Source organism: Psammomys obesus, unplaced genomic scaffold, assembly GCF_907164565.1.
Source record: "Psammomys obesus unplaced genomic scaffold, mPsaObe1.curated_primary_1811, whole genome shotgun sequence".
Lineage (NCBI taxonomy): Eukaryota > Metazoa > Chordata > Mammalia > Rodentia > Muridae > Psammomys > Psammomys obesus.
In genome coordinates, this window is record NW_026595981.1 from 14,664,802 (window position 1) to 14,676,734 (window position 11,933).

An 11,933-nucleotide genomic window follows, 5' to 3' on the forward strand; every position below is an offset into this window, starting at 1 on the left:
GTTTTTCTGGAGGTCCCGGAGCCTAGCACAACCCTGAAACAGTAAGATGGTAGGAGAGGATGGGAGCGTTAGGATATTTTGAGTGCAGAGCCATCGGGATTCTGTTACTCCATATGGCATTTGTGCCTTTCTCTGGGGTGCCTTCGGCATCCTGGCAATTAGCACTGTCAAAATCTCAGTTACATCTGAGCATTCTCTATATCTCAGAGCCAAGCATACAACTCAAATCCGGGCGTGTCTTCCCAAGTCCAATCTACATATCCAAATAAATGAACACTGGCATTACATAAACCCTACTTGGGAAATTGGATGAAGAGAAAGAAGGCATCTCCAACCATCCATACCCTAATCACAGGTTATAAAAAGTCCAAAGGCAAAAGGAAGACAGAATGCCTCCAGATGGTCTGAGACTCAGATAAGGAAATACAGAACATCATTATGGGTGTGAAGCATTTCTAACCAGAGAAGAGAAAGAGAGCAGAAGTGGAGAACAGGCCCGGGAATGGATAATAACCTGCTGTCCCTAAAAAGTGGGTGCTTTCACAGTTCAATTGTTCATTGATTTGGTTTTTGGAAAGGGTTCTTGTCAGTGCTCTCAAAGGCAACATACAAAATCAGGTCCTCTCAGGTTCGATGGTAGGAGACATTTGGTATCATTTCCACTTTTCTTGTTTCAGATGGGGCCTACAACCCAGCCAGTCCTTTGCTTCTCTGGTTCTGTTTTATGCATTCTGAGATCTCTAGATCAAGACTGACTTTTATCCGGGTGGATCAGAGGGTAAAAGCACCTGCCACCGAGATCGACCACCTGAGTGCGAGTCACACATGGTAGGAGAATCAACTCCTACGTGTTGTCCCACGTGGGCCCCGTGACACGTGTGCTCCCCCCACACAGTCTCAAAACCAACTAAGAAAGTGTCTAAATGATAAACATTATTATTGCTATTATTATTAGCGTTAACATTTTTTTATGGAAAACTGACCGTCCTGGGGACAGTGATCCCTTCCCGGTCATAGAAAAATGGAAGCTCATTTTTTTTTTCTTCTTCGCTCTATATAACTAAAAGTCACCTTCCCAGAACATAGCCACGGTCTAATTTTTGCATGCTCCCCATGAATGTCAACACATGTAGACATGGCTAAAGCCAGGGTCTTGAGAAGGGGAGATTGTGCTAGATGACCTAAAACTGTAATCACATGTAGATTTTACCCACAGAAAAGAGCCAAAATGCTGGCTTTAAAGACTAAAGTGATAAATCAAAGGAACGAGTGGGAACTGAAGAGCCAGACATGATAGAGGCCATGCCTGTAATGCCAACATTCCGGATGTGGAGGCAGAAGGATAAAGAGTTTAAGACCTTGGTTTCAGCTACTTCGGGAGTCTGAGGCCAACCTGAGCTACATAAGGTGCTTTAAAAATAAATAAAAACAAACAAACAAAAACTAAGGATGGAGGGAAGGAAGGAAGGAGGGAAGGAAGGAAGGAAGGAAGGAAGGAAGGAAGGAAGGAAAGAAGGAAGAAAGGAAAGAAAAAAGGGAGGGAGGAAAAGAGGGAGGGAGGGAGGGAGGGAAACTGAAAGGACCTGATCCTCTCCTACCATGCTGGCACAAGCCAGTACCTTGACTGGTGGCCAGTGTTATGAATTTTGTATATCAGACCTCTAGACACAACGGCTAACTGCCAAAGGTGTCTTTCTTTCTGCTGCCCTTATTCACCCCTCCATCCCTGATGACAGTAGCCTTAAGCTCGCTGTATTTTCTTCACTCTTACTTCGTCATCACACAAGCCACTGAGTACCTCGGCTCCAAAGGTATGTCCTTTATTCCACCTTAGCCGTGTGTCTTCTCCGTGCTCTCTCAGTCACATCACTACGAAGACCTCTAAACTCTCCATTTCAGCACTGCCTGGCTCCAGCTACCGCCCTCAGATCTTCCCAGGGCACTGGCTGCCATTCCTTCTCCCAGCTCTCTCCTGGCCACACAGGGACCATCATTGCATTAACTCCACCATTTGTCCCATTTCCCAGCCACACACACACCCACCCAGTTTAGAGGCTTTGATCTCCTGTCCGAACCTTTACTGGAGCTGCCTGTTTTGGCTCCCCCGATGAAGCTTCCAATCTGCTTACCAAACCACCTGCCCACTTTGAGCTACCATCTCTTTAAATTCTCAGCGGCACACCATAACTGGATGGCCATCCACTGTTGAATTTCATCGATGACTAATTAAGAAGATGCCTTACAGCCGGATCTTATGGAGGCATTTTTTTTTTTTCAGCTGAGGCTCCCTCCTCTCCGATGACCCCTAGCTTGTGTCAAGTTGGCATAAAACCAGCCAGCACACTACAGAACCGTGGTCTTACTCCTGATTGGGGTCCACTCTTCAATGTTTACTCTGAATCCCATCTTTTCCCAGGAATATTGTTACAATTATTTTTCCCTTGTCCTTTTATATTAGAATGTCCCCGTGGACACACATGCGTGCTTTACTGTAATCCGTTGGAGAACCGACCAGAATTCCATTTTCTGAAATCCTCCAGTTATCTGTAATCTACGCTCAGTGCCTCGACTGTCTGTGTGAAGTTCTTCTGTCAGTTTATTTGGGCGAATTTCCACCCTCATCCATCCCTCCTCTGAAAAACTCTTTAGATTTTATGAAAACTGTAAAACTAGCAACCGGTTCTCTGGGCTCATGTTACCCAACTGCTTAGCATCCTTGAAGTGTTTTTAGTTATCTTTGTCTTGTGTTGGGGCATGTACCACAGAACACGTGTGTGTGTGTGTGTGTGTGTGTGTGTGTGTGTGTGTGTGTGTGTGCGCCCACGCACTCCATATATATGTGGAGGTCATAGGTATCAGTTCTCTCCTTCCTCCCTGTGGGTTCTAGGAGTTAAACCCAGGTTGTGCCTGCTGACAAACCCCTTTAACCGCTGCGCCATTTCACCAGCCCTATCACTTATCAAATTGTAACCTGGTGGCTCCGTTTATTCATTAGCGCCTTTCCTCCCTTGATTTTCACGGTACTGTGCCCTGGGTTTCCTCTTACCTCATTGGCTTCTCCTTCTCTTCCTCATCTAACGACTCTTCTTCTCTGCTGGGCCTCCAAGCTTCAAAATGCAACAACCACCATTCTAAGGCCTCCTCTCTTCCTTGTCTAACGTTTCTTGTCCGGTTTTGGATGGCGCAGAGTGCGGCATTTTGATGGCTGTGTTTGCAGTGGCGAGCTTGCCTCTAGGCTCCGTGCTCAGATATCTAGATACCTCCTCTGCATCTCAAGCTTAACTCATCCTACGTTGAGCTCTTGACACATCCGATGTTACCTCCCACCACCACTTCAGCTTGTCTACACACCACAGTATGAGGGATGTTGATCTTTCGGACTTGGGGTTAGAGAGCACCACGTGGGTGCTGGGAAATGAACCCTTGTCGTCTTACGAGGGCAGGCAGTGTCCTTAACCACTGAGCCAACTCTGTGGGACCCCCTACAGACCAGTTACCACTTTGGCTCTTGAGAATTCAGTAGCCTTTTTCATCCTGTCTCTCAACTCAGTCTTATCTTGGACACTTGAGAACTCTTGGCTCATTTCCTTACATCCCGTGCGCATAGATTGCATCGTAAGTAGCCCTGGTCTTTCCTGTCAGTTACCTCTGCTTTACTATCCAGAACATTGCTGCTCGGTGGATGTCACATGCAGGGTGGGGGTGGGGTGGGGGAAGGAAGGACATCTTCATGGACTCACCAGCCTCCCATGTCACATGGAACAAAGCCCAGCCCTTTCTGTATTGGAATGCCCTCCCGGCTGAGTCTAGGCTTTCTCTCAAAATGAGATGGGAGGGGGGGAAGGCGCACTGTAACTTCCGAACACTTGTCACTTTTTCAGATCCCCCTTTTAAAGTCTTCATTGCCTTACAAGTAGGAAAGCTGCTTACAGCCTTCATTCTTCTCATCTTGTATTTGAGGGTTTAGTGTTTTCAGTATCTTGCTACACATCACTGATAAGTTTACATTTCGAGAATAGCCCTTGCTCTACCCATAGTGCCTAATTCTTGGCTTATGGATGTTGATTAAATAATGTCTGAAATGTACAAAAAGGAAAAAAAAAAAAAAACCTCAGGAATGATGGATTTGACTCCTCAAGGCTGAGTCTCTCTCAAGAGTCACTGCCTCCAGAAATTCTGGATCATAAAGGAGAAGAGAAGTGAGTGGTGGTAATTCTTGAGGAGAGAAGAGAGGCATGCCCTTTGCCTCTTAAAAATATATTTACCTCCGCAGCGTTGTTCACCGTCATTTTTATAGGCCTGGGTGTGTTTTTTTTCCGTCTTCTGAGGAATTTCACTGGGAAGTTATAAAAGGCTGCATCAATGCTGCCAACAAGAAGCTATTTTAATTGAAAGGTCTTTATCTTTTCTGGAAGCAAATTCTGAGTACAGGCATTTTCTTTCATCTCACTCACTCTGTTCTGTGGCCACACCTGAGAAAACCGGCACAGTACCAGAAGGGGCAAGCCCCGAATTAGAGCAGAAGCGAGCCCTTAAAAAGCTTGCAAGCCTCACGGTTTCCTTTAAGCCATGTCTCATCTTAGCTATAGGGTAAATATGTGGTCTGCTCATTCCCTAGGACTGTTACAGAAAAGCCTCACAACCCCCACCACCAAACAAAAAGGATGACTTAGAGCGAAAGTCATTAATCCTTCCATTGTGTAGCCTGAAAGTCTGAAGCCAGGAGGCAGCAGCACTGCTTCATTCTGGAGGTTCAGGAGGAAGATCTGTCTCCTGTCTCTCCCAGTTTGGGTAACAAGCAGGGATGCAAAATGCTCCATGAAGGAAGCGCTCCCATCTTTGTCTCCATCTCCTCATGGCATTTCTGTCTTTGAGTGTCTCCGTGTCCTTACAAGGATACCCGCCAGGGGCCAGTCTTAACTGGCATGATCTCAACTAAGTACACTTTGTTTCCAAATGAGGCTGTACTCTGAGGTTCCATGTAGGCGTGGATTTGAGGGGGCGGGTACAATTCAGTCCAGTGCAGTGGAGGACTATGGAATGGTTCAGTGCTAAAATGTAGCAGTGTTTCTCCAGAGGCTGCCAGGGAGCTGCCAGGGTGCTTGCAGCTGAAAGCTAGGAATAGAGAGTTGGAAAAGGGTCATGTCCTCAGTGAGGGCCAGTGTTTTTTGTTTGGCTGGTCGGTTGGTTGGTTTTGGTTGTTGTTGTTGTTGTTTTGGTTTGGTTGTTTGTTTGTTTTTTTAATACAGATTAGTAACATTGTTTGGCACTGCCGCTCCAGCTCCACTGGTGTCTGCACCAGCAGTTCTCAACCCGTAGGTTGCCACCCTTTTGAGGGGGTGAACGACCCTTTCACAAGGCTCAACTAAGACCACCGAAAAACATATGTTTACATTAGATAATTCATAACAGTAGCAAAAATTACAGTTATGAGGTAGCAACGAAGTAATTTTATGGTTGGAGGTCACCGAGACACCAAGACCTGCGCTAAAGGGTCACAGCATTAAGAAGGTTGAAAACCACGGACCTACAGAGTGTGGCCTTTCATTTGGTGCCCAGGTTGGAAATGCCAGCACAAAAAGCTCTAGACTGGGATTCACAAAAAAAAAAAAAAATCTTTCTTGAGAAGGGGGCGTGGTGCCTGGTCCATCACCGTGCTCCGGGGGCTGTCCTCATACCCACAACCACGTGTGCAGCACAAATTGGAACTTGTGAGTTACTTCCTTTAGAGGGACATGAAGGCAAAAGACGTCGATGGGTGGAAAATGGGTCTGGAGGGAGTTAGGAGAAAGAGGCAATTGAATATAATCCACAGTGTTTACCCATGTATGAAATTCTCAAACAGTTAACAAAAACTCTGGGTGAGGTGTCATTTAATGGTGTGGCATCTAGCACATTAGCAGCCACACTCAAGAGCAGGCCCCACGCTCAACACAAAGTGGACTTGTTGGGACAAAGAGAGGAGGAGAGAGGGAGAAAGAATACAAATTTAGCGGGAGATGATTTGTGAGGAGTTGGGGGAGCAATAGATGTGATCAAAATGCATTTTATGAAAATTTCAAAAAAGTGATAAAACATTATTTTTAAAATATACTTATTATAATAAAGAATGACATCTACACATATATTTTAAAACTTGCCTTGGGGCAGAGGATGTAGCTCTGAGGTAGAGAATTTGCCTAGTATGCACAGGTCCTGGGCTCAAACACTATCACATCTAAAAAAAGAAAGAAGCAAAAGAAAGAAAAAAAGTCTTACAGTCTTCTTTCTGTCATTTACTGTTTGACCTGAAAACATCACTCATTGAACCTAAATGCCCTTGCCTTAGTTAGGGTTTCTGTTGCCGTGAAGAGACACAATGATCATGGCCACTCTTATAGAAGTAAGCATTTAACTGGCTTACAGTTCAGAGGTTGAGTCCATTGCTGTGATGGTGGAGAGCAGGCAGACATGGTGCTGGAGAAGGAGCTGGCAGCTCTACATTTTCTTCAGACGCAGCAGAGAGTGATCTGGCTGAGACTTTAAAGCCCACACCCATGGAAACAGACTTCCTCCAGAAGGCCACACCTACTCCAACGAGGCCACACCTCCTAAAGTGCCACTTCCTGCTGACTAAACATTCAAACACATGATTTTATGAGGACCATATCTATTCAAACCACCATGTCCTCAACTAATGAAATCCCCCATAATTTTTGTAAGTTTGTGATATTTTTGCTTCTGAAATTATTAAATATTTTTTAAATAATTTATTTACATCTATTTCATGGGCATTAATGTGTTGCCTGAATGTATGTCTGTGCAAGAGTGTTAGATCCCCTAGAACTGGAGTTACAGACAATTTTGAGCTGTCATGTGGATGCTGGGAATTGAACCCAGGTCCTCTGGAAGAGCAGACAGTGCTCTTAATTACTGAGCCAAATCTCCAGCCCTGAAATTATTAAATATTAACCTTGGACTTTGGGGACCTGGTATCTTTCAAGGACACAAGGCACTCTGTATGTAATACCAGGAATAAATTCCAGTCCACAATATTTAAAATACCAAAAATACTTGGGTATGTTAAACAGCAAACTCTAGTTGCCTTTCCACGAAATAATGTTGCAACAATACAGAATGCATTTTTTTTTCCTCAAGTAATGTTTGAGGTCAGCTGTCACAGCAGACTTCAGTAAAAATGAGTACAAGGCAGACCCCACGGGGTGCCTTTCTCCTGGGTTCTGAGTGTCTCCCTCCCCAACATAAAGAAGTCATTTGATCCCTATTTCAGGCACTAGGAAGAAGTGGGTGCAAGAGAAAGAGTGGGGCGAGGGAGGGGAGAAGGATGAGGAGAAAGAGAATGGAAATGGGAAATAAAATTCCACGCCTTCTTAGCTAAGCTTCGGTTTTCCTAAATTCAGAGAATAAGTCTCAAATAGTGGGATTGGAGTTTACCTCTCCCCCTGAGCGCGGCAGCGCTGTGTGTGTGTGCCACAGCTACGCAAGTCAAGCTCAAAACTACCAAGCGTCTGCCAGCATGGTAAGAACACAAGGAATGTTTGCCGTGAACGAAGGAGTGAGGACACCCTGACTACCTTGAGGGTTAGTTCTGAATCATGGCTTGTTCTTGGTGTTTACATTCTATTTCCTGCCAACCATTACCGTTGGCGTATTGCCAGGTTGAGTTTCTTTATTCAGTAACCACTAGATGGCGCAAAAGGAAAAGGCTCCAGACAATGAGAGAAGGAAGGCAAGCCCAAAGGAGAGGGTGGCCACAGTGTGAGGGGAAAAAAAGCAGGCATCCTGGTGTTCAGTTGGTAAAACATGTAAGGTTCATTTCACGCTGGACATCATGGGAAGCTGACCTACCCCAGGAAGGCTTCTCATAGAGTTAAGCTTAAGCAGAGACAGAACAATGAGGCAACAATAACGAGAACAAAACTGTATGTTGATGGCACCAAAAACCTGAAGCCAAAAGCAATAATCTTAATCAAAATATTATAGAAGACCATGAGAAAAGTCAACACATTTGGGTTGATGGATGAAGAGAAGCCAGGCCAGATGCCCATCGCGATCAAGGGTTGTCCCTAAAGGAACCTAGAGCTGATGGAAAACCCCACTTACAAGAGCAAAGTAGCTACTACACATGCTTTGATTTAATATGGACCATGCTATACGGAGTTCTCATTTCACAGTCAATTTTAACAAGTCTTTGTGCATCTGTTTAAAGGTGCCATAGCGCTCATGCAGACACTAGGCCTTGGAGGTTCAAGTTCAGTACAGAAGTTAAGAAACTAGAGGTCAGTGTTGGCAAAAGAAAGTGATGGTCTGGTATGCACTGTTTGCCTTTTAAAGCCTGGCTTCAGGCTGGGACACTGCATGTGACTGACTGGTGAAAGACAACCTCACTTCCTGGGTCCTGTGCTCACCAAGAAACTTCCTGAAAACAACTTGGTTTTTCTATAGATCTGCCTTCAAGAAGAAGGCAAGCAATGGTCCTTCCCGAGTGAGCTACAGGAGCTCCAGATTTTGGCACTCTGGTTTTTAACACCTGTCTCGTAGGACCTTGGTCAATGGAAATTGTTGCCAGGAAAAGGACTTTCTCTTGACAAAATTAATTCTCTGAATCTATTGAACAGTTGTTGAACTGTGTATTGAGCACACCCTGGAGTATCTCTTGGCAGATAGTCAAGGTCCACTCGAACATTTCACATTCCTTCTGTTTTCATATTCTCTCATCTAAGTTATAACCAGATCCAGCCCTGCTTGGCTTCTAAGATTAGATGAGACTGGGCACATTCAAAGCAGTGTGGCCATAGAGTTTGCTTTGATATTTTATGGCCAAGACTCCAACAAACTGGCATGGCAAAATTATCCATTAAAATCACTATTAATGCAGACTCTAAGACTCAAGTTCCAGATATCCTCACCAGATTGATTTGGGTTTGATATAGGCATCTGCATTAGTAAGAAGCCAAGTGGAGTCCAAGAAGGATGGCCGGAACCTACAGCATAGGAGAAGCATTCATCCTGCATCCAGGACCAGAGACATAGAATATTTCATTTGGAAAAGATCTCCTGAAGATTAAGAGTGATCCTCTAAAGCAGTAGTTCTCACCCTTTCTAATGCTGTGGCACTTTAATATAGTTCATCGTGTTGTGGTGACCCCCAACCATAAACATATTTTATTGATAGCTCACAACTGTAATTATGTTACTGTTAGGCATTGTAATGTAAATATCTGATATTCAGGATTTGTGATATGAGCTTCCCAATGGGGTCACAACCCAGAGGTTGAGAACCACTACTCTAAAGCATTCCTGAAGCCTCAGCTTTTTGTGGAAGTTAGGCAAAAATGGGTGTGGCAGGAAGTTGCTCATTAGAACTTAACCAAAACAAACAAACGAAATAAAACCCTGCCAACCTCAACCTCAAGATGCTTTTAACTGAGAGTATCGAAAGACTGCTATTATCATTAGAGAAATGGCCATTCATGTCCTGTATAACCAAAAATCCACATACCAAGAAAACAAGGGAAACAAATACAGTGTGGGAAAGTCATAAGTAGCTTTTTTTTTTTTTTTTTTTTTTTTATCACAGTAACCAAATGCCTCATAGAAGGAGCTGAAGGATGGACTCATTTTGGCTCGTGGATTCAGAGGGTTCGGCACATCACGGCTAGGAAGGTGACAGAGCAGAGAAGTTCATGTCATGGTCCAGGAGGCACAGAACAAGGACTATACGAACACTGAGCTCCTTTCTGCTTTTCCTCTGCCCAGACCTCTAGCCTGTTGGGTGGGGCCATCTGAATTCAATGTCAGTTTCCTTCCTGGGTTACTGTTCTCTGGACATGTTCTTAAGGACACACCCCTAGATGTGCCTCACTAATCTAGATAGTTCTAAACCCAGTCAGGGTAACAACGAAGATTTACTCTTACAGGAGCCCAATCCGAATACCTTCAAGATGGCAAGAGCAGAGTGTTTGGAGCATAGAGTCTTGCGCATCTGCATAAGTCATAAGGAAATGAAGCTAGGTCTATTGGCACTATGGGGCAGGACTATGAGGTAGAAAAAAATTATTAGTAAAAGGATAACTTACTCTAGTCCATATATAAATTTATTCCTGCCCTTCATTTTCTTAATTTTAAGCTTTATTTTATATCTAATTATATAAATTACAGGCAGTTGTGAGTCAGTCAGTGTGGGTGTTGGGAACTGTATTCCGGTCCTCTGCAAGAACAGAGAGTGCTCTTAACTGCTGAGCCAGGACCCCAGAGCTCTTGCATCATCCTTAAGTGGTGATTTGTGCAATGAATTGTTTAACATCTGTTTTTATTGCAGAGCTATCTTACCTTTATCACATCAACGAAACAATTCCATTAATAAAGACCATGAAACATAGGAAGTACTTGAGAAGGATATTGATGGGTGAAAAGAAAAAATATGAAGGATGGTAAATGTCTCAATTACTTTTTTATTGCTGTGACAAACACCATGACCAAGGCAAATTATAAAGCACAGCATTTAATTGGGTTAAGGGCATCAGGGGATTAGAATCCATGATGGTGGCACAAAGACATGGCAGCAAGAAAAGTTAAGCATTCACATCCTGACCCACAAACAAGAGGTAAACAGAGGCACAATTGGAATGGTTGAAATCTTTTGAAACTTCAAAGCCCACTCCCAGTGATGGACCTCTGCCAACAAGGCCACACCTCCTAATCCTCCCCAAACAGTTCTACCAAGTGGATACCAAGTGTTCAAACATAGGAGCCTATGGGTCATGCTTATTCAAACTACCACAGTGAATCCATCAGGTGCTGGTACATTCCTCCTGATTTAAAAAAAAAAATTCTAATCCAAATCCCAAAGGCCTGGCACCCCAAATCAGTCCACAACTGACATTAAGCTTCCATTAGGGGAAGGCTAACAATACTTCACACTTCACAGTCCTCCATGGCAATCCAGGTTTGTGACCTTGTGCTCATTAGCAGCACTTTTGCTCAAGTGATTTTTTTTGTCTCCTTGTCCCTGTCTCCATCGCTGTCCCTCTCCCTCTTTCTGTCCCTCTCCCTGTCCCTGTCCCTGTCCCTTTCCTCTCCCTCTCCCTGTCTCTCTCCCTCTCCCTCCCACACTCCTCTCTCCAGTGGTATTAACAGAAAGAGCTTAAGTTATTAAACTGAGCAGCTCTAATCCTTGAGGTTTCCTGGAGCAGTGGGGATTATTGTATTTTTATTCCAGAGTCAATGTAGCCCTTGTGTTTCCTGCCTGAGATGCCCAAACTGACCCCAAATGCCTTTCTTTAGACACACTTCCCCACTGTGGGAGAGGTGATGGAGTTCTACCTGGAGATCGACCCTGTCACTTTGAACCTCATCATTCTAGTTGCCAGCTACGTCATCTTACTCTTGGTGTTCCTCATCTCCTGCGTGCTGTATGACTGCCGAGGCAAGGACCCCAGTAAGGAATATGCTCCTGAGACCACACTGAACGCGCAGCCTTCCATCCGAGTGGTGGTGACGCAGCACAGTGCTCATGGGTCCCCCTGGTCCAGAGGACCCAGCCTTCACCTTAAAGATCCTGCCTCAACAGGGAAGAAAAGCACTGTGGTGTAAGACTGCATAAGGAATGCTGAGGAGAGTCCAACAAACGCAGCAGAAAACAGCTGTTCCGACTGTGGCTCCTGTTCTCCCCACGTGCGGGTCCTGATTGGCTGAGGCAGCTGAAGCTCTGACTTCCTATCTGCCCTTCGGTCACTCTTTGTGAATAAAGCAACCGTCTAAGGTAAGATACCCCAAAGGGTTTTCAGCTGTGTTCTCTAAATGCAACACTATTTCAGAGCGAAGCTGGTTGCTAGTACCTTCACGCTAGGAGGGGCTGACCTTGCATAAGGTTTAAAAGACATATAGGGTGTGTGTAGGGGTGTGATAAATTATGAGAATAACTCAAGTCT

The 11,933-nt window shown here is 44.6% G+C and overlaps 1 protein-coding gene across 1 annotated transcript; it reads left to right on the top strand.

The window, feature by feature from the left end:
- The first annotated feature begins 11,313 nt into the window (after positions 1–11,313).
- Positions 11,314–11,595, top strand: Smim36 (small integral membrane protein 36). The gene has a single exon (XM_055619662.1). The coding sequence runs from the start codon at positions 11,314–11,316 to the stop codon at positions 11,593–11,595; it is 282 nt and encodes a 93-aa protein (XP_055475637.1).
- The last annotated feature ends 338 nt before the right edge of the window (positions 11,596–11,933 follow it).

What these genes read in the sequence shown, in the direction of transcription:
- Smim36 (XM_055619662.1), top strand. Translation starts at nt 11,314, where the DNA reads ATGGAGTTCTACCTGGAGATCGACCCTGTCACTTTGAACCTCATCATT.